The sequence below is a fragment of the Artemia franciscana genome, chromosome 11, assembly GCF_032884065.1.
Source record: "Artemia franciscana chromosome 11, ASM3288406v1, whole genome shotgun sequence".
NCBI classification, from domain to species: Eukaryota; Metazoa; Arthropoda; class Branchiopoda; order Anostraca; family Artemiidae; genus Artemia; species Artemia franciscana.
Window position 1 is genome coordinate 21,359,749 of NC_088873.1, and position 22,656 is coordinate 21,382,404.

The 22,656-nt window shown below is 35.6% G+C and overlaps 1 protein-coding gene across 6 annotated transcripts in view; it reads left to right on the forward strand.

Annotated features, from left to right (window-relative positions):
• Positions 1-22,656, forward strand: part of LOC136032960 (tyrosine-protein kinase transmembrane receptor Ror-like) — a 595,320-nt gene that overhangs the window by 253,168 nt on the left and 319,496 nt on the right. For 2 of the 6 annotated variants that reach the window (XM_065713448.1, XM_065713449.1), the window contains one exon: positions 15,972-18,815. The exons of 3 other annotated variants lie outside the window; for them this stretch is intronic. In XM_065713448.1, the coding sequence (XP_065569520.1) occupies positions 16,086-18,716 (2,631 nt within the window). In that variant the 5' untranslated portion in view covers positions 15,972-16,085 and the 3' untranslated portion in view covers positions 18,717-18,815. Of the gene's footprint in view, positions 1-5,974; positions 6,100-15,971; positions 18,816-22,656 lie in introns of those variants that run through there. One more of the 6 variants, XM_065713450.1, reaches the window with a different exon arrangement.

Sequence of the window (22,656 nt, forward strand, 5' to 3'; positions counted from 1 at the left end):
CATTCGAGGGGCTCACCTCCTCCTAATACCTCGCACTTTACGCTAAAGTATTTTTAGTAATGTCAACTGTTTATTCTACGGCTTTTGTGATTCAGGGGTCATTCTTAATAAATTGGGACAAAATTTAAGATTTAGTGTAAAGAGAGAGGTACTGACGAGGGGGCGAACTCTTTCATATGTGTAATAAAAACATGAGAATAAAAAATTCTTTACGTAAGCTAATTTATAAGTTACGTATATCTTTTATTAATAAAAAGATTCGTAAAAAACTAAAAGTTCTAGTTGCCTTTTTAATTAACCAAAAAATTGGAGGGCAACTAGGCTTCCTCCCCCGCTCTTTTTTTCTCAAATCATTCGATCAAAATTATGAGAAAGCCATTTAGCCAAAAAAAAAAAATGCAAATTTCGTTTTAATTATTCCTCTGCGGAGAGCCAAAATCAAAACATGCATTGATTCAAAAACGTTCAGAAATTAAATAAAAAACAAGTTTTTTCAACTGAAAGTAAGGAGCGACATTAAAACTTAAAACGAACAGAAATTACTTCGTATATGAAAGGGGCTGCTTCCTCATCAACGCCCCGCTCTTTACGCTAAAGTTTTTTACTGTTTTAAAAAGAAGAGTTGAGAGGAAGAGTCAAACTTTAGCGTAAAGAGCGGAGTGTTGATGAGGATGCAGCCCCTTTCATATACGAAGTAATTTCTGTTCGTTTTAAGTTTTAATGTCGCTCCTTGCTTTCAGTTGAAAAAACTTGTTTTTTTTATTTAAGTCCCTTTAAAAGAATAGTTGATAAATTTTGTATGATCATGTTTCCAGCAATAAGTGTAACCTAGTAAAGAGCTAAACACGACCCATAGTAACGGGAAATTAAAAAATACATTTGAAATTAGATTTTATATAAAAAAAATTTTGAAACTGTTAGTGTTAAGTATTATATATGTTATGCTTAAAAGTCAAAAGTAATGACAAATACAGCATTATGGGAATTTCGGACTTTAAAACTCTCTAAAGCGGCTGTGGGTTGAAATAAAAACTCTACTATTGAAATCACTGTGGTCGTAGACCTTTAAACGGATGTTTTCTGCCCCCCCCCATCTAAAAAAATTAAGTACAGTAACATTTTAGCTTAGACAGCACTGATATCTCCCTTCCTCGTTTTTTTTGCGGTGCAAACGAGGTGCTGGCCATAGAGCTGTTTGAGAGCCCATTTAAAAGCTAATGCTTATATCTACGTAGCCTTCTTTTTATAAATCCATTGGGATAGAATAAAAGTACATTGGATACAGAAAGGAACAGGAACAAACACTGGAACCAACACTTGGACGACCACAGAAACGCACACAAACTCAAAGTCCTATTATTTTTTTTTTCCTGTGTCCTAGTAATGAATAATAGCTTCAAACAAGCGGTCTGCTCTTTAATAAGTTCTAGATCAGATAATGTGGAAGTTTTTTTCGTGTTTTTGATAGATTTAATTTTAGCAACTGTCAAACCCAGTGACCCAATGATTAAATGAAATAACTGAACTTTTATTGAAGTTGTTTTCCCAGAGAGAGTTTATATTTTCGTCTTTGGTATAAAGACTGATTGTTTGGATTTTTACCTGGCTGTATCTAGGGACTGTTTTTAACCTTGAGATCGCATTGCCGTTGTTATTGCTGTAACGTGAGCAAGATGGTAGTGGAATACGGATTTTCGCCTGTTCTGAATTTTCTTCCATCAAATTTTCGTGAAGGAATCGATGAAGTGACGATAATTAATCACGTACCGGAATTATTTGATGATAAAGACATTAAAGATGCCAAAGCAGAGTTTTGGGGAATAGTAGATCCGAATAATGCTGTTCCAAAGGGGCAGGGCGATCTAGCTTCGTAGAGAAATTTGAAAGATATTTTGGACTTGCTGCGTCAATGTGACTCTAATAATTCCCAGCCGCCTATGTCTGTCATTGTCTCACCTACTGAAGTGCCGATTACCCTGCAGTAGCGTATTCCAGGTTGGCCAGTAAGCTTGACTCGCTAGACCAAACCCTTAATCAGATAAAAGGAAAAGTGACATCTTATGATCTGAATTTTCCCAGAGATCTGAATTACATTTGAATAAGTCAAATGTAAACACATCCATTTTTACTATAGTGATCTCTGGAATTTCTCCCAAACTTAACAATCCCGAGAAACGCCGAGATGCCTTTGACCAAATCAAGGGACACCAAGCCATTCATTCTATTAAGCCGTTGGGAAATAAACTTTTGGTCTATATGGACCCAGTTACTGCAAAGGACTTCTATGATGCAGTACCTAATGTTCTGAAGTGCGATGCAAAACTTCGAGAGCAAAACTCTTTGAATTAATTAAAGGCGTACCGCTCGATTATGATGTCAGTTTGTTCATGGGGCGTGAAGGATTTGTTGACGCTAAGTGCATAGGACAGTCATTAACTGTTAAGGTATTCTTTTCCGAGGCTGCTGGACTTTCAAATGCATTTCGTCTTAAAGGACTTAAGGTAGAATATGAAATTTTCCGAGTATTTGAGTGCCTCCGTCCTCTCCGTTGCTGTTATAATTGTCAATTGTCTGATCATATGAAGGCAAATTGCACCAGCCTTCCCAGCTATTCCTCCTGCAGCTATATGAATTTATTGACAAAAGATTCACCATGCTTGGCTGAACCGAAGTGTGCGCTATGTGGTGAAGGCCATGTTGCATTCAGACTAAAGTGCCGCATAATCCACAATGCCATAGCTAAGCCTGCCTCGAACAAGAAATGACTGGATTAGTAACGTTTTCTGTTTGTTCTTTCAACATAAATGGCACTAAAGACAAAGATTATTCAATAAATCAGAAAATGAACGATTTTGACATCGTGTTGCTACAGGAACATCGCTTGCCAGCTCTAAGTATTAGTTCACTAAACAGAAGTAACGAACATGTAGTTAATACAACCAGTGCCAGACGTACGATGGGCAGACCTTCCAGAGGGCTTGCATGTCTTGTGAGCAATAGACTTTCTTGCTTTTCTCCCCAGTGCATGCACTCTTGCGATAATTTTATTGCCCTTCGATTTGCAAACCTTATGATTATCAATACTTACCTACTTCATGATAAAAAAAAAGTTTTGTCACTTACTAAATTCACAAAAGTTATGTTATCTCTGATGAATTTCCTTCGAAATATTGAAAGTCATTGCTATAAGTGGATCTTAGCGAGATACCTAAATTGCAAGATAAATAGAGAGTCAACTCGGTCTGATCTTGTACTTCAGTCTTTGCGAGATGGATATCAAATAGTAGCTATGAGTGCAGATTTTTCATATATTCATAATAGTTGAAGTATGTCAGATATAGACCACTGTGTTTGCTCGGCTGGCGTAATATACTCGAGTGTCGAGGTTCAAGATGAAGAATGAGATTTGGTCACTTCCCCTATCTTTTCCGTCTCTGTTTCGCATTCTTCTGGCCCGAATCAGTGTGAATGTTTTGTACTGGGCACGAAATGGTATAATAAGCGTGAATGAAATAAAGCTAACTGGACTTTATGTATCTTTACTTTGGCAACTCGGCTCTCATGCGCGACAGTTCCCTACCATTATTTTGTACCAGTGTATTCTCGCCTAATGCTCGAACACAACTCAATTCTCACTAATCTGAGATTGTTGCCTGCCTCAAATAAGCCGAGGCCATTTCTGTCCCTGTTTCGTGTATTTGTTCGAAAACTAGAATTTCTTTATGGAAAGAGGACCCTCAGTTAAAAAGTGTTAAAAATCGGGCAAAAATGTGGTTTCGGATATGGAATGGGTATTGCCGCCCCACTTCGGATCATGTATTTAATATTAAAAGTACGACTAATTTTGAAATCAAATCTTACTTGCGAAGTGTCCGGTATAAGGGTAAGGAATTTCCGAAAAGTCCTTGGCAATGGAGTGAAGTGGTGAATTTTGTAAGCTAAACCCGACTGTTTCGTCCAGTTTAATTCAAGGGTTAGTCATTACTCGGCAATTTTCAGTACAGTAAATTATGTAGTCCTTCCAGGTTTTCTAGACTGCTTGATTCAGCTATTCCGCGCAGGTTATGCCAGAAAGATATTATCCTGTTGTCTGTTGTGAAAAGCATTAAAAGACTAAAATCTAAGTCGATTGATTTGAATGGGATTTGTGTTGAACATTTAAGAGTCCATTCTCCCGAGTTGATTGGCCATCTGCAACTACTTTTTCAGATATGTGTTAGTAGCTCACTAGTGCCTGATTCTTTCCTATGTGGTACCGTTACCTCTGTTCTGAAGCGAGGGAAGGACCCGCTTAATTGTGGATCCTACCGCCCTATCACTGTAGCGTGTAATTTAGGTAAACTATTTGAATATGCATTGCTCCCATTTATTCTAGATAAGGTGGATTATGATGCAAATCAGTTCGGTTTTAAGTCGCGTATAGGATGCCAGCACGCCCACCGTATACTTGCAACAGTGTTACAAGAAACACATCGTTTAAAAAGGGAAGTTCACTTTTGTGCGTTAGACCTATCTAAAGCTTTTGATACTGTTTGTCACTCTCAAGCCTGGTTTTCTCTGGGACGTTTGAGTGTGAATAGTTCAGTTATTTGTGTACTTTGATTTCGGTACCAGAATTCATTTATTCAGTTGTGACAGGTTTCCCAGGCCTTTGGTAAAATCCCAGTTAGATCTGGTGTCCGTCAGGATGGTGTGCTTTAAACTCATATTTTAAAGCTTGTTTATTGAATGTACTTAGTAAGATACTGTTTTCTTACTCTTCAGGGTTTTCAAATGTCTCCTATATTGCATATGTGGATGATCTTCTGCTTGTTAGCAGGTATAAGTTTACTTTAATGAAGCCTGTGCTTTGTTTTTTTAGCTCCTTGACTCTCAGTGCATGAGCTGATTGCCCTTGTAGAGCTGCTTGATATTCGGAAAAATTGATGACACCATAAGCACAGTAGTCTTTTTCATAGGTCAATTCTCTCCACCTGAACATCTATCAATCAAAGTGAGTGCTTTTTGGGATCAAGAGTTTTATATCGAACAGGCAATCTTGCACCCTGACTCCCTATTTTCGTTGGGAAACTTTTAAATTTCTGTTTGCAGTTCTAAGGCTTTTTCAGAGGCTCCATACTCGCCATGCTCTTCGGATTTTCTGTACAAAGTATGTAAAGATAACAAATGTGTGATGCCCAAGAGTTCGACATGTCAACCTTGGTGAACGAAGGGAGATGGCATTAGGCTATATTTGCTGGGACCAAAGATCTGAGCCCATCATCCTTAGATGCTTAACAAATCAAATTAGATCCTAGTAAATCAAATAAATACGTGCATGTATTTTTGACGGATGATGACTTCAAAAGCAGGTGTTTACTTTTGAGGTTCCATATTTAAAATTAAAACAAAAAACAGCAATTACAGAAACATTTTCATATATTCCAAAGGCAACAATCTCGCGTTTCCTTAGCAAATTTGTGTTTAGAACAACACTAAAAAGCGAATTATGAATTTCCATCCTCTTTGCAGTTCACTTCAGTCATCTGCTAAGACTTCTTGCCATAAGATGCAAAACAGGGGAAATATGGGTCTTGTTATGAATACTAACTAGGACAATAACATTTATCTGAGGCAAAAAGTTGCACGTTCTTCTGTGATATTAATCGTTTCGATCTCTATTTGGAATAAGATAACAGGGGAGCTTTGTGAAAAACATAGGAAATAGTTCTCCATGACAATCTGAACTAAAGTGGTTCTTTAGACGAAAGAATTCGAGTCAGAGGATTCTAGTTTTATATCATCTTCTTTTTTGCTCTGGTTTAGTACTTAAGAGCTTACAGCTTGTACATCTGGCATAACAATAGTTTCTAAAATAAAAGTCTTGAACAATTGGACATTGAATCAAAACTCACTTATCTTTGGGAGGCTAATGTTTATCTTTTATGGCGAACTTTTCTTATGAAATGACTTCATTGCTAATAGTGCACTCCCTATCGAGTGTGTTAGATACGTATGAGGACTACAAATTACGGACTCACGTCTTATTGGCAGAGATAATAACCAGGGTTTCGCCAAGGGAGTGGCAGTTCGATTTTACAGATCTTATATATTACACAGGTATATTTTACAGATTCTACAGATCTTTTTTTTTGTAAAAATTAGGAATATTTCTACTCTCGGAAGTTATCCATACTCTTTGCCGCCGGTAATAACGAAGATATGTCACAGCTCTTGGAATTTGTATTCTTTTTTTGATACTTGTATGATTTACATCCGCATCTCTAAGTTGTTCATGCTTTGACGCCCTGTAAACCGTTTTCTTTCGCTAGTTTCTTTCAACTTAGCGTAAGAAAAGATAAAAATAATTTACAGAACAGATAGTAAATATATAATTTGGGCTATATATTTGAACATTAGAGGGGGGAGGGTGAAATATTTGGACAGTGTCAAATCAGAAAACAATTCTTACTTAGTAATATCAGGATAATTGTAACTAATACATTATGCATGCAGACCCGCTGCACTTTACCCCAACCCCCCTAATGTGCGAATATTTAGCCTAAATTTGTTTCTAAAGTATTATATTTTTATCAAACCTGATAATAGGCATATTGTCAGGTATGATAATGTACCTGTAGGTATATATCATACGTATATTTTCTTAGGATTAACCTAACTTTACTTCTTGAGATGCATATCATACACGTAGCCTGTTTTTTAACTTTATGTAACGGTTGAATCTAATTTTAAAGGTGTTGAAGGAATTTCTTCTGTAAAATAGTTCTAAATAGTCTGATTGTTGAAAGAATTTTTGTGATAATTGTTCCTGCCTAGAAGCTTCCTGATGAAACTAAATCAGTACGAGTGTCCAGATTTTTCCTTGCTCTGATGCCATTCTAAGAACATTCTTTTATCCTTTTCTGTTTATTTATTTTCCTGGGTGGTCATTTAGAATCAATAGTCCCAAGAAATGAGTTACTGTCTCTTTGACCTTTAATTTTAAACATTTATTACTTTTTTATTTATGGAACAGAAACGCTTTATTTTACATGTATTCCTTCATACTTCATAAGGTAATTTTACCACAAAAATATTCGTATTTGCATAGACATTTGGCGAAGAGATGTAATTTAAGCTTCAGAGCTACCTTTTAAAATCCTGTTGAATCTCAGGGATCTCTCTCTCTTTCTTAGAAATCCTGTACAGCAGGTGGCGTGTAATTAAAGTGGCGGAAATTCCGACCCACGTGGCCTTCCGAGATCTGCATCAGGTGACGAAATAATAGCACCCCTTTGGCTAATAATTAAAGTAAGAACTTTAAAAAATGGGTGAATAATACTCTGTAAGAGGGATATACTGCCCATCTAAACTCCCCCAAATACTACTGTAAGATTTATCTTTTGTGTTAAGTATTTGAAACTAAAATCAAAATACGGGATTACTGAACTAAAACTTAAAAGAGATGAAACAAAGCCTTGAAAGGGGTAATACTGCCCATCCAAAATTCTCCTAAATGCTATTTAGATTTCAACTAAACTGTTCTGTTTAAAAAAGTTGGTACTATTATGAAAACATCACTAGAAAATCAGAGCACTTTGCGAATTTACTTCAAATGCGTAACCAGTGTTACAGATGTACCAAGAAGTTTCCATAAAGGAAAACTATATTGAAGCATAAGAAAAAAGGAGACATAGAAGTTTCAATATAATATAAAGAACTTATTCTTACAAATATTTAATATTGCCTTTTGATAATGAAGATTCTATATAATTGATTTTGAAAGGGATCTTGGATGATGTTCAAATGAAATAATTTCTGGCTATGTTCAACCATGGAAATAAGTTTCAGGCAAATGTGCTATGGTTAATGAAGAGTGCTTCGAAGAGGAATAAGAAGCTTTTAGTAATTTCATTATGACACAAACATTCGTAACGAGCAATTACATACTGTGTCTGCGAAAGTACTAGAGAGAAGGGAGATGAAAGAGGAATAAAGGCCTTTTTCTCTTGTGGAGAAGATAGGATGGTTGATGGGGAAATGTGCTTTTTATTTATAAATTTCGTGACTGTGATTAAACTTGTTTGTGAGCTTGTTGCAAGCTTGAATAAGAATCGTCAGTAAATGAAAAGAAAAATCATTTTTCCTGTTTTAAAAAAAAACAACTTGGGAAAACGGAAAACATCCGAGATTTCGATTGGTTTTCATAAAAATGAAAGTGTCTTTTATTCAAATCTAAGGAGGGCTAGAGGGTTTCTTCCCTAAAATTAAAAATTTATCTATTTTCTGATTATGGCGATGAAACACTAGAAAATAGAGACGGGTAATACTTGGAATCGATACCAAAGTATCGATTTTTCAGAGTTGAATGACAAAAAATGAATTAGACCTATTCAGTTCTGTAAAATTTATTTCTAGCACGCTTGTTCATGGTCACCTTAATATCGTCTACTTAAAACAGGCGTGGCCAACCCAATTGATTTTGCCGTCATTTTTGAAATGTGTCATAGCTCTGCAGATCGCCTGTGAAATTATATATCCCCTTGTTTGATTTTAGATCCTCCATCAGAATTATTTAGAGTGACAAATTGAAACGTGATTAGTAATTGTTATTGTGTTTATTATTATTCTTACATCTAAACGTAGATTTTACAACAATAATGGTACTAAGGTCACATTGTAAATGCAAAAGAAATATTTACCACCAATCATAAAAACTAAAAAAAAACGAAATAAGGCTTTAACCAATCTTCATTTTGCTAGTACGATGTTTGTTTCTTGGCTTTGCAAATCAATCTAAATTCGGAGAGGCTGCTAAAATTTGGTTTACCGCAATTGGTGTTGCAGACTAGTCTCCGTTTGGTTTGAGCATTTTTTGTGCTTGGTCAACTTCAATTTTGAAAAAAAAACGAGCCAAAAGCGATAACAACATTTTGCACCAGGTTATTATAACTGGAAAATTTGATTTTCAAACTGGAATTTTTCAAAATGTCTAGCGTCAAATTTGATCTTATATTTCAAATTTTCTCATCATTTCGGCGCTTAATCTTTAATACGTTGATGCAAAAATAATGTTTTTGCTAACACGTTTGTTTTGACTACTTCGGCGATTATAATTTGTAAGTGTAATCTCATAGGCTGGAAAAATATTGAAAACGGACCATATTTTGCCCGCGACCTGTAAGTTGGCTGCTCTTGACTCAAAGCAGACGTTATATCAGAGAGTACTTTGCCTAAAAAAGAAGTGGCATCAAGCATAAATTTTTTGAACATCAACTGCACATTGTGTCATCTATACCTTGCATCTGGTTCTATGAGGAAAACTAGTCTTTATGCTTGCATAGCCTGCAGGAGGAGGGAGGAATTTTAATCAAATTGTCTTGGTCCTTCTTTAATGTATATTTATTACACTTAAACAAATTCTGAGCGTAAAAATATTTTTCTTTGAGTGCCTTTGTTAAGGGTAACTATTAGAAAGGGCACGGGAGGGAGGCTGTTTTTCCTCTAATCACTTCTGATCGTAAGATGGGCAATAGAACTTTCCATTTCCTTCCGAATGAGCTCCTTCCCAAGTTTCTACTTCACTCTTTCCATCAGAGGTGTCAAGGAGAAAATCACTTCTTGGTCTTTTGTTGACTGTCGTGTTGTGGGGAGTCATTAGTTTATTTTTCTATTTTTCTTTCCAAACTGGGGTCCACTTAGCCTAAGGATCTAAACATGTATGTTTTGAGTTGATCGGAAGGAAGTGTTTTGGCCATGTTTTGCACAAATTTTTTAGGGGGGAGACAGCTCTAAAACTTTTTTCATATATTAGGCTCCTCTCCAGGGGCGTACGGAGGGGGAGGGCAGCTGACCCCTAGAAATTCAAATTTAGATTAGATATGGATGAAAAAGCAGATGGTTGAAAAAGCAGTTGAAAAAATGTAGATGGCTAAAAAGGCAGTTGATAAAAGGCAGATTGTTGAAAAAGCTGGAAAAAAACAGAAATGTCCAAATATCGGTTCCGATATCGATATCGCACCGCGACACGCGCAAAACTTATTTTTACTGTAGCAAAGTTGCAAAGTTGAGCAATTTTAATACTTTAGGAACTAACCGTTGTGGCAACCCTGTATACATTATTACTTCGTGTTATATCAAATAAATTTGATGAAAAGAAGCAGTCTAAGCTTTTAACAAGTTTGAAAGTGTTTTCCAATCAATACATATCTGAAATTTATTTCAGAAGGGTATGTACGGCTGCCCCCACCCCACTGGACAAGAAGCTACGGACGCCCATGCTCCTCTCTGACTAAGGACTTTTGCTTACAGTATCACTCAACATATAACGTACTTTATTATTCTTATCTGAATACCTTAACGGAATCTAGTATTGGCAGTTTGTTTTGTCTTTAGTCTCTCCAGATTGTCGATTGGTCTTTCATGATGGATTCGTAGCGGTCTGTGAAAATGAAGCAGCAGAATCTTTTTTATTTTCTTCAACAAAATTTCACTATCGCAAAATCTTGCAAAAAACACTGAAATGTTAATACAATTGCCATGTTCGAAATATATCATGATTTATTAAAGGTGTTGGAGGTGAAAATTATGGCATTTAATTTTTAGATAATGTTGCTAACACCAAATCAAGCCACGACTCGGACTGAAGAAGTATAATAGAAGCTTTTAAAAATGATGATACATGGTAGACACATTGCTCTTTACTGGGTCACCGCTTCTCTGCTAGTGTACATGAAAGTCAGCGCAATGAGCATTATATTTTACCCGTGCCATTACTTATAGTGCACAAAGGTACTCAACCCACTACTCAATCCAGAGTTTAACAAGTATGCGCAGGTTAGGCTTCTCTGATCGTCAGTTCATGCTGGCGTATACAACATTACATCAGGCATATCCTCGAGTATTGCTGTTCCGTTTGGGGTCCCCAATCTCAGAACACAGCTTACATGGCAGCTGAACTAGGCTATGCTCAAATACGCACTACCAGGACTTTGACCCAGTTTTAGCAGCTACGAAAGTACCCTTGAGCTCTTGAGTTTACCCACCTTATTCGATCGAAGACTTGAGCTAATAATGAAATTTGGAAAATCACCATTACCAAACGATAAGTACCGATCCATACGTTCACCATCTGCATCTATCAGCAGACATACTAGGCATTACTACAAACTAGAACCAGTCAAGTGTCGTACGAGCAGTTTCGCAAACTCCTTTGTACCACAATTCCTAAGTGCATTTAACAAGTGAATTGAAAGTTGTGTTATATTTTGGAAGTGTAGCTAACAAGTGATCATCTTGTGATTGTAAAAGTAGCGTAATTTAGCGTCCATTTTTGAGTGCTACGATAGCTATTTCATTAAACGAATACGAAACATTGAATTGAGAAATTGAAAAATTGAATTCTAGTTGCATACATCTTGCCGAAACAAACAATAACAAAAACAAACTAGAATCCGTTAAAATATTCAGAACAAGCAAGGTAGAGAGAACTATATTGTGGGTGCTATTGTAAGAACAAAGGACATCCTACTTGAATAGCTCTGAAATGAGTGACCACCAAAGCTTCCATTTTAGTCTAAAACGATTTCGATTTTTACTGTTATGCAATCAGTTTAACTTTTTCTGGGTGGGAAAACATTTCTTAGTTATTAGTACATTTGAGATCAGTTATTATAACAATATTATAATAATTATATTAATACAATAATTAGATAAAATATTATTATAATAATTACCGGGTGGGAAAGTCTTTACCAAATATTGTAATCGTTTCTCTCTTGTGATCTTCCTCATGGTGTGTTTTTCCACTACATTCTTGAGTCATTCCACTCTTGCAAAGCTTCAGTGTTACATGGCTTCTTAACGGTGATCTTTGAAGAGTCTAGTTCTTCTGCCCATAGTCGATCTATCAATCTCACTCAGCTCATTCTTCTTATTCAAGCTAGTGGCTGTACCTTTGGCCCTTGCAGATGACTCAGGCTTCCCTTGGACTGCTGCTTGGGTCAGTGATCGGACCTTCGATTACACAGTTGGCCCTCTCTTAACTCAAGCTGCCACTGCTCAGTCCCATTTACCTGCTAATCTCGGCTATTTACATCAGTGCTCGCAGATACATGTATGTATGTGTTGACTCTACTAAAATCTGACAATTTTATTATTTCTTTGAAAGAAGTTTTATGCAATAGTTACTTATTAAAATATGTGTCTTCTACTTCTATTGTAAGACGATGTCGTGTTAGATTTTACAACGTGATACCATGAAGTGGCGCAATAGATGGAGCAGTACATAAGTTTAGTTCCCAGTTTGGCAGGAAATGCTCCCTCCTAGGTCACAGGAAACATCAGACTTGTCGGTTGATCTTAGTTATTGATTAAATAAAAAAAAAACTAGGTTTTTTAACTGAAAGTAAGGAGCGACATTAAAACTTAAAACGAACAGAGATTACTCCGTATATGAAATGGGTTGTCCCCTCCACAATCCCTCGCTCTTTACGCTAAAGCTTTTAATTGTTTTAAAAAGTAGAATTGTGGCAAAGAGTCAAACTTTAGCGTAAAGAGCGAACTTCATGTTTGAACAGTTAGATCAATCATTCTTCCTTGGTTAATGAAAATACCAAAACAGAATCTCTCATTCTCTCTGTATCTCCTTCTCTCCTTTTTCTATCACCCTCTACTGCTCTCTATACACCCAGCCTAGGATTTTCTTTTTCTATCTATTTCAAAATGAATCCTTATCAAAGAAATTCAAAGTTGAGTTGTTCAGTTGAAATGAAAACATTTACGGCAACAAACTTCCCAGTTTATAATCCGTGAAGCGAGAAATTGTCATCTTAAAACATTGGTGCTCTAGGAGCTACCAACTTGGAATTATTCCAAGAATAATGTTATCTCTGTTTTCCAACTGAAATTTCAGAAATGCTCCAATTCGTACCAGCTAATCTTCTTTAATTTGCATGAAAAATCTTCGAGGCAGCATAGCAATCTTTCACCAGTTTATGACGTGGAAATTATCCTCTTTCTTGCAAACCCAGCGGCAAACAAGTACCTATTAATCAAGGACTAAATATTCTTCATATGAGAAAAAAAATTGATTTATCACAAACTGTTTTGATAAAGGTGCTTACTAAAGCTGATATCAAAAATACAATGCTTCCTCATGGGATTGTTTGTTTGATTTTTATCCTACCACCTAGTAGTATCTAAGATGTCATTGTACGTTCTCAATTTGAACTAGGTACTCCCCATCATACTTTTGCTAAAGAATTGGCACCAGGGAAGGACTAAGTACAGATTGAACTTAGCCAGTAGCGACAATTCACAAAATGTAAGGGGGGTCAGAACCTATTTTTTTTAATTGTAGGAGAGGCATTTTTATGAAAAAACAAAAGAGACATTTTCAATGAAAATACTCCAAAAAGATATTTTTCAAAATAAGGGGGTGGGTGTAGTAAATGGACTTGATCCGTTTCTGTATCAGATTAACATCTATTTTATTTTTGTACCAAATAAAGACTTGACTCATTTTTTCAACAAGTTGACTTTAGCTCGCCTTCACACTGCTTCAATCAGCAGCTTCGGCTTGGCTCGTTTCCCCACTGATTTGTGACTTAGTCTTCCAATGCATCGCCAACGCATCGATATATATATATATATATATATATATATATATATATATATATATATATATATATATATATATATATATATATATATATATATATATATATATATATATATATATATATATATATATATATATATATATATATATATATATATATATATATATATATATATATATATATATATATATATATATATATATATATATATATATATATATATATATATATATATATATATATATATATATATATATATATATATATATATATATATATATATATATATATATATATATATATATATATATATATATATATATATATATATATATATATATATATATATATATATATATATATATATATATATATGTATATTGACTATTAAAACGCAGAACTGTTTTCTTCTTAGTTTTGTTCTAAAAGCAAAAGATGTGTATCAAAGTCCTTTTCCTGATCCCACTTGAGAATTGGAAAATGAGAGAGTGCTGTTTGTTTGCCATAAATGGCCCTTTCTCCATTGTATGATTTTTTTTTTGTATGCAGTATGACACATGGCCTTTACTTGTCAAGACCACGGTGAATATACTAGTCTTTTGGGACGTTTTCTTGCCTTAATTGGGAAGACAAATGGTAGCCGTCGCAGATCCCGTAGTGTTGCGGGATAACTTAATTAACAGTTCGTTTGGGAAGTGCAAAAAGTTTGAAAGTTCGGTTAAAGGCAAATCGTAGCTAAAATGAAAAGCTTAACTGCCTATATGCTTGTCTCTTCTAGTGTTTTTTAACGTTTAAAAGAGCTTCACTTTTACGTCTGGCGATTTGTTTCCTTTTTTAACCATGCTTCTTTATAACCTCAATTAACCTGTGCCTCCTTTGCCTTTTAGTAGTCCTTTTAATCTTCTTTGCCTAACTGATATCCTTCGCCTTTTAACAGTTTTAGCTGTTAGAATCTAGTTTAGACAGGGATTAATGTTCTATTCACTAAAAATTGTAGTTTTTTCTGACTGCATCGTCACTCTGAGATTATTAGCTTAAAAAAGCCAGCAACTCATCTGTGCTGAAATAAAAATAAAATATATTTGTCTTTTTTTTCACTTTAAGTAGCCTATATATTTTATGATGGGTTTAAGGATAGATGGGTTACATCAGTGGAGGAATGGTCATATTTAGGTGCTAATTTAAGATGAAAAGGAATTTATTTAGTAACCATATAGAAAGTAGGATTGAAGATGATAATGTATGTTGTAATATGATATTTAGAAGTCAGCTTAGGGATATTAAAAGTAGTTAAAGAGGTTTTCAGGGCTAAAATTTTAGGTGTGATGCACTATGGATCTGACGTTTGGGAGTATACGAAGGGAGATAGGTTAGAAACAGTGTAATTGGGATATTGTAAGAGGAGGCTAGGGATAAGTAAGCATATATATAGTTTAGTAGTAAGCGGTGATTTAGGTTTGTTTTCTTTAAGGAGTCGTAGGCTAGTTAACATAGATAGGCTTTGGAATTTTTTTTAGTGATGCCTAGGGTACGGATGATGAAGACTGCTTATTTAGATATGTTGAAGGGCAGCTCAAGTAGGGGGTGGACGTACTAAGTTAAGAGTGTATTAGACCAGTTTGGACTAAGTCATATGTGGGGGGATGGCCTAGGGTTCGAGGATATGGGGAACAAGTAAATGGATTATTTGAAAGGATTTTACAAGGCCAAGAAAACAGGCATGGCAGGCCCAGCGTTCGCTTTCGAATTCACTGGGTCTTTATTGTCGGTCGAAGGAGATTTGTGATGAAGTTATGTTTTTTAAGGTGGGTTTGAATCAAAATGAAATAAAGTTATTAATTGAAATGAGAGCTGATAGTTATCCACTGGGCCAAAGAAGAAAGTTTATCGGAAGGGAATGGTCAAAGGCTGGTCTTTAATTTTGTCCTATGTGTGGAGGTTTTGACGTGAGCATCTATCACTTGATATGTGAATGTGAGGAGAAGAGTGATTGGAGACTTTAAGTATTTTGTAAGGGGATTATGATTTTGAGGGGTTGGTGAGAGTTTGTGCGGATGAGTATTTTATGGGTATCAGAAGTTTGGACCCGTTCCTTCGTCTCGCGATGAATCATAGAAGTTGATTCCTTTAGAATTATGTTAGGATTTGTGTAATGTCTTTGTAATTGTTCTTTGTTTATATTTTTTGCCATGACCTATGGGTTTTTAGCGCCAATGAATTATATTATATGCTATTGGCAGACAAATAGGTGAAACACCAGTAATTGCGTGCCGCCTTTTGAAATATTTGAAAAAATGTAACAATTACATTAAATTGTTGTATATACAGAAGTACTAAGAAATTAATCATTTTTTTTTTTTATTATTTCAGATGATACTATTTCTGTGGAAAATACGAAAGAAAAAATGAAGACCTGTCTATGGTCTTAATATTGAGGAATTAGAAGATATCACTGACATTAAGGGAAATGAAATTTTATGTCAAATGACCGTAGGTCCGCAATTTCCATTTTTTCCTGCTTTGCTGCCAGTAATGCTGAGATCTCGAAAGAAAGATGTTCGGGTTAAACCAAACAGGAAGCTTGATAAACGATCTAGTCGAGGCATGGTGTTTGAAAATGAGGAGCTTCGAATGCGCACAATCGAGATCAATGCCGAGGTTGAAAAAGGTAAAGATGACATCAAGAAACTTCGGAAGGAGAATGACCATCTTAGACGAGAAATGTGGTCACTGCGAGATGAGTATGATAGGCTTGAAAAACTGATAAAGCATTTAGACCTAGTACCTGCTTATGACATTACTCTTGAAGACCAAGAGGATGAAATTATTGATGATGAAGACGTTGATGATGATGCTTACAATCCTGACGTGGATAACTTGCAAAACTATCAAAAGGCATACGGTTTTGTACCATTAAAGTATAGTACTGAAAGCCCTAGTAAAAGCTCTTATTCTTACTGTAAACAAAGTCCTTATAGAGAAAATAGCAGTCGTCTACATCAAAGGTCATGCTCCCAGCCCCAGTTAGCTCACCTTCCCCGATGCTCAACTCCTGACTATTTTCAGCCTGGTCATTTCTCAGCACTTGACATTCCAATAGACGATGGCAACGACAATACTCAGACTTTACGTTGTGAAAGTGAATGTGCCTCAGATAAAGGATCGTGCTGCACTGTTGCTCATCAGAGTGGCGAAGGAAGTTCAGCTTGTGATATGAATGATAGTAAAAGTATTGTTGCTTGTAGTGGGCAGGTAAATCAAGGCTTTACCGAAAACGAGCCCGATGGATTTTCAACAGTGCAAAGGCGATGTAGAACAATAGTAGAAAAAGTGCGCACAAATGGTGTAGAGACTCAAGTGGTTCGCGAAGCCAGTGTGAAACAAGTAACTAATCGCCAATTTGACCAACCAGGTGCAAGCAGCTCTCAATATGTTGCCTTTACACAATCAAGCTGCCAAGATGGGGTTATGAGACAGTCAGTGACCTTTCAAAGAAACTCATATTTATTCTTACCAAATGAAAAAGGCCATAACGATGTTGGTCAGATTAAGAATTGCCCCTCCCATCAGCGTTCCAATTCAGGAGCCACAGTTTCTTCAGAACAAAGTAATTCAAGTGTAATTCATGTCGCTAATGGTGCTACTGAATCTTTTGTTCGAATTCATTCCATTGATCGCAATACTGTTATTTTTAATGTTTCCGAGCATCCAGCGTTGAGGCAAATTGTTGTACAGGATGTAATTGACTCACTGGAAAGTCAGCTAGATTCCAACTTGTGTGTTGTTAAAGGGGTAAGAATCGTTAATGGTGTTGCCTATATTAGCTTGGCTAAGCGTGAGCATGTTTTGAACTTGCTAAGAGTTGGTCTGAAGATTCGTGACAGTCAAATTAAGCTAGTTGATGTTGTTCGTGACGCCACAGTTATATTATTGACTGGTGTTCCATACTATATTAGTGATGGTACAATTGCAACGCTGCTGTCAGGATATGGATCAGTCATTGGTGAAATGGAGCGTCGCTATTACAAAGGTGTAGATACAGGTGAACGTTTAGTGCGTATTCGTCTTCGTAAGCATGTACGACTACCCCGACAACTATCTGTTGGCGGTAGTCGAATTTTACTGCGTTTACTTCGATCTGACGAGATGAATCAAACGATAAATGGCATAGGAGAAGATACAGGTATAAAATCACGCAGCAATAGCTATAGGTTTCATCCACGGAATGAGGGTGGGAATGTGTATGATGTGCCAATGCGCCGCAGAACAAGCAGTGATGAAAGAAAGAGTAGAACAAAATTAAGCTCTTCTGTTGTTATTCCTATTTTGAACTCCTCCCCTAAGTTGATAAAAGATTCAAATCAAAATAATGAAGAGCCTCCCTTAACACCAAGAATAGACAAAGCTTTTGAGTATCGTAGTCAATTAAGCGTGAATCTTCGAATGTCTGCTGAAATTCCGCAAGAAGCTATTTGGGATGCAGAAGATGGCCCACAGCTACTGCCAGGTGAAGGACATATTCAACCTCTTTCTGTAAGAGCATTAATTTCAAGCCATCAAAGGCATGGATCTATATCTTCCTGCTCTTCTAAAGGGCGTAGAAACTCAGACTCCCCAAAAAAATTAAAAGAACAACTTCAGGCAGACGGATTGTCTGATTGCAGGACCCCAAGTCCGTCACGCCTAAAAGAAAGTCCTTTAAAGTGTAAAGGTACAGTTAATTTTGAAGATTCATCCTCCTCCAAAAAATCTTCCAAAAGTGCCAAATCAAAAAATGGAATTCTCCGAAAAAGTGCTAATAACGAAGATAGTATTGAATTGGTAGATATGTGTGAGAGTGAAAAGTTGAAAAAATGTAAAAACCGCTTTCCTCGTAGTTTTTCTCTAGCAGATTCTTTTAAGTTCAAAGCATCTGAAAAAGATAAAGGGAAAAGGATTCCTAAGCTTGAATCAGTATCAGAAACCGTGAGTACAAGCGAGGAGCCGATGCTATTGCAGTCGCAAAGGAGAGATTCAGAAAGAAGCATCGGAGAGATTAGTAGAAGCAGTAAAAGCAGCAGTCGTAAAAGCGGGGATCTTCCATGGTGTGGTTGTTGGGGAAATGGTTGTTTGTAGGATTTGTTATTGATATTATCATGTGTTGTTGACTTTTCTTGGTATAAAAAGTGTTATTAGGATTGATATTGAAATGAAGGAAAATAAATTTCTTTTTTTATAATGATCAGCCTCTCTTACGCTAAATTCAGCCAAGGAAGCTTGCTCCGTTTTTTCTTTTATATAATTAAAAAAACTTTTCCACAAAACAAGTTTTTCAAAGAGAGTAAACAACTCCATTAAACCAAAACTGAACAAAAATCAAATCAAGTAATCTACCAAGCGTAAAACTACCACAAGTCAGCATCGATAAATAAATTAAACCCAAAATGAACAAAAATTACAATAAATAACCGAGTCAAACTCAAAACAAGCAGAAATTAACATGAGTAAGGCTCAAAAGCTCTATGCCTTCCCAAGGCAAGAACATAATTTGCACTTTACTGAATAAAAATAAATTTTAAATGTTTTCACTTTTATAAGCATAGTAAATCAAATATTATTAACATTTTGAGGAATAAATATCAGTATATGCATATTAAACAGAAAATGCACATTCTTTTGTATTTTTTTCAGTAAAGTGCAAATTATGTTCTAGCCTTGGGAGGGCGTAGGGTTCAGTTTTGGTTTAATGGAGTTCTTTACTTTTCTTTGAAAAACTTGTTTTGTGGAAAAGGTTCTTTTTAATCAGTTCTTGTTCGTTTTATATTTACATAGTCCTTTCAGGGAAAAAGAAAATAATGGTTTAAATCTTTTCGGTTTTTCTTTAAGAATCTATAGTTTCCCTGCTATTTGTATGCTGGAGAGAGTTTTTCCACAATTCTTAACAACTTACACCCTTTTCAAGATCTTGAGGACACAAATAGTAGTTTTTAGTTTAGTTTTATACCTCCTCTAGTTGACCTGAAATAGAAAACTTAATACCTTTCGCAAGAAATCTATCTATACTCTTTGACAGCTTGGATGTATTTACACTCTTTTGATTTGGTTAAATTTTAAGAGCAGAAGTTGTAATAGAAGTAGCCCCGAAAGTTTGACCATGATACCCTCAATCGTTCTTGGGATACTGCTGAGATGCCTTATTGGCAATTAGTATTAACACAATACATTTTGATTTAATCTTAAGTTGACATTTAGTTTTTAAACATAATGGGTAAATTGCATAACTGTGGGGGGCTGACCTACGCAATTTGCCCTAACGATACCTTAAATTTTGATTGGAAGTGTTTGAACAATTGTGTGCTAAAGAGGAGGGCTGACTGCCCTCCAATCACTTTTGACTCTTAAAAAGAGTACTAGAGCTTTGAATTTCCTACCAATTAGTTCCAAATTAGCAGCTCTACCTATAATATTGCTTTTTTCCCTTTAATACTTACATGCGTATAGTTTTTTGGTTTAATTGGAACTCCTCTTAAACGTTTCAACTTAATGTCCTTAATTTCAGTAGTCATAGTAACCGTAGAAATAGCATCAAAAGTATACACACAGAGTGTTGGCTAGTTCAAAATCTGTCACAAATTATCCTTAAAAGTCTATCTTGATAATATTAGCCGTTATTGTGATATTGCTTTTCACCCTATTGACAATTTACTAGTTCGTTTTGATTTAGTTCAATATCTGCCTGAATATTCCTTGAAAGCTTCACCTTAATATCCTTAGCTTGTGTTGTAGAAATAGTTGTAGTAGCAGTAGTAGCACTAGTAGCAGTATGCACATAGCACCTTTTTTCAACATCCCCTTCAATACACGATAAAATTTTTAACTTGACAACCTATGTGGGCATAGTGTGTTTCTATTTATTTCAGTAGAGTTACAATATTGCTCAAAATTTTCTCCTTAATACCCTTAGATTTATTAGTAGTATTAGTTGCACCAGTAGTTATAGTAGTAGCAATAGAAGTAGAGTTAATAGTAATAGTCTTAGCTTTAGTAGCAGTAGTATTAGTAGCAATAATGCTAATAGTAGCAGAAATATTAGTTGTAGGAGTATAAGTAGTAGTATTATGATGCAAATATTGTCTTTTGGCTAGTTCAATATCCCCCAAAAAAACCGTTATAAGTTTTAATTTAACACACAAAACTGTTCTTAAGGTATCGCTGATATGCCCTTTTGACAACCTGCATACAGATGGCAGGTTGTGATCTGTACAACAAAAATTTTCAGAAATATTCTCTGGAAAAATTTCACTTTCATACTTATAGGCATACTTGTAATAGTAGTCACAGCAGTAGTATAATTACTCAAAATAAAATTAACCATTGTTACGATATTGTTGATTTGCTCTTTTTTGACCTGTATAGTCGTATACTTTTGAAATTTTCATCTTAATGCCCTTAACCTTGCAATTAGCTGCAATAGAAGCAGTAATTGGAGCAATAGTAATAGTAGTAGTAGAACCAATAAATTTTGCCATAGCAGTATTATTAGTAGTATTGTGCCAATAATGCCTTTTGGTCAATTGATCACCCCCTTTAAGTACTGTCTGAGAGTTCCAATTTAATACACAAACCAACTCTTAAGATACGCTATTTTGACAATTATAATGCACATAGTCTCTTTTGTTAGTTCGATTTTGTCATCAATATTCGCTCATATTTTACCTTAATAGACTCAGCCTTAGTAGTACTAGTATCACAGTAGTTTCGGTGGTAGTAAAAGTAGTTGCAGTGTTAGTGTTCCATTAGCAGTATTAGTAGAAGTAGTAACGGCAGTAATATTACTGGTAGCAGCATGTGCATATTGCCTTTTTGGTCAGTTGAACATCGTTTTTATGATGCCCCGGGAGTTTCACCTTGACATGTTAAGTCTTTTCAAAAATATTGTTGATGTGTGGTTTTGACATCCTCTTGACGCCTTTTTCACCTTAATAGTCTAAGCTTTACAAGTTGTTGCAATTGAAGTAGTAGTTGGAGTAGTTTAGTAACAGTAGTAGCATAAGGAAAAGTAGTAGTGGTATTAGTGTTAATAGTGACAAGCATATATTACCTTTTTGTCAATTGATCTTCCCCTTTAAGTATTCTCCGAAAGATCCAATTTATCACCAAAACCAATTCTTGAGATACGTCCTTTTGACAATTTACATGCACATAGTGTGTTTTGATTTAGTTCAAAACGCTCCTCAACGTTTCCTGAAAGACTCATCTTAATGCCTTTCGTATTTTGGGAAAGTAGAAGTCAAACATGCATACCTCTTCTCAATAACGTATACTATATGTAAACAATGAACAAATTTCATATCTTGCTTTACTTGCTCTTAGGCTTCGGGGGGGGGAGGATTGACATTCCCAGATATATAATTACTGAGCTTTCCAACAATGCTGACAAAATTGATGTCTCAAAACTTATTTAGGATGGTTTTTTATGGACAATGATAAACGTGGGGGAGGGGGTCGAATGCTTTCTGTCAAATCACTTTGACTCTTAAAAAGGGCACTATAACTTCCAATTTAGAACCAAAAAAGATCCATCTGAATTAATACGACCACCAATTCCATAATAACCTTATATGCCCATAGGGCATAACTTAAAGCCTTTGACCTAGTGTTCGTGGGGTTGTTCCAACCTTGGAGGCATTGTTATATGTGCTTTGGACTATTTTGAACAAAATTGCAATCGCACAATTTCAATCAGACACATTTGGTGAAAAGAGGGGTAGTTATGGGGGGGGCTAGTTGTCCTCCATCACTATTGACTGTTAAAAAAGAACTAGAACTTCCAATTTCAACCAAATGAGCCACCTCTAAAGCTTATACAACTATCCTTTCCAAAAGAAGCTTAAATGCCCTAGGAGCATAAATTACAACCCTCGCCCTCAGGCTCTTGTGGTTTGTATCAACCTCAAAAGCCTTGTTATATGATTTTTGTACTAATTTAAATGAAAATCCTGTCTCAAAATATCTATTGGATACATCTCAGGAAAACACGACATGCTTGTGTTTAGGGGGGAGGGGAGGTTAACTG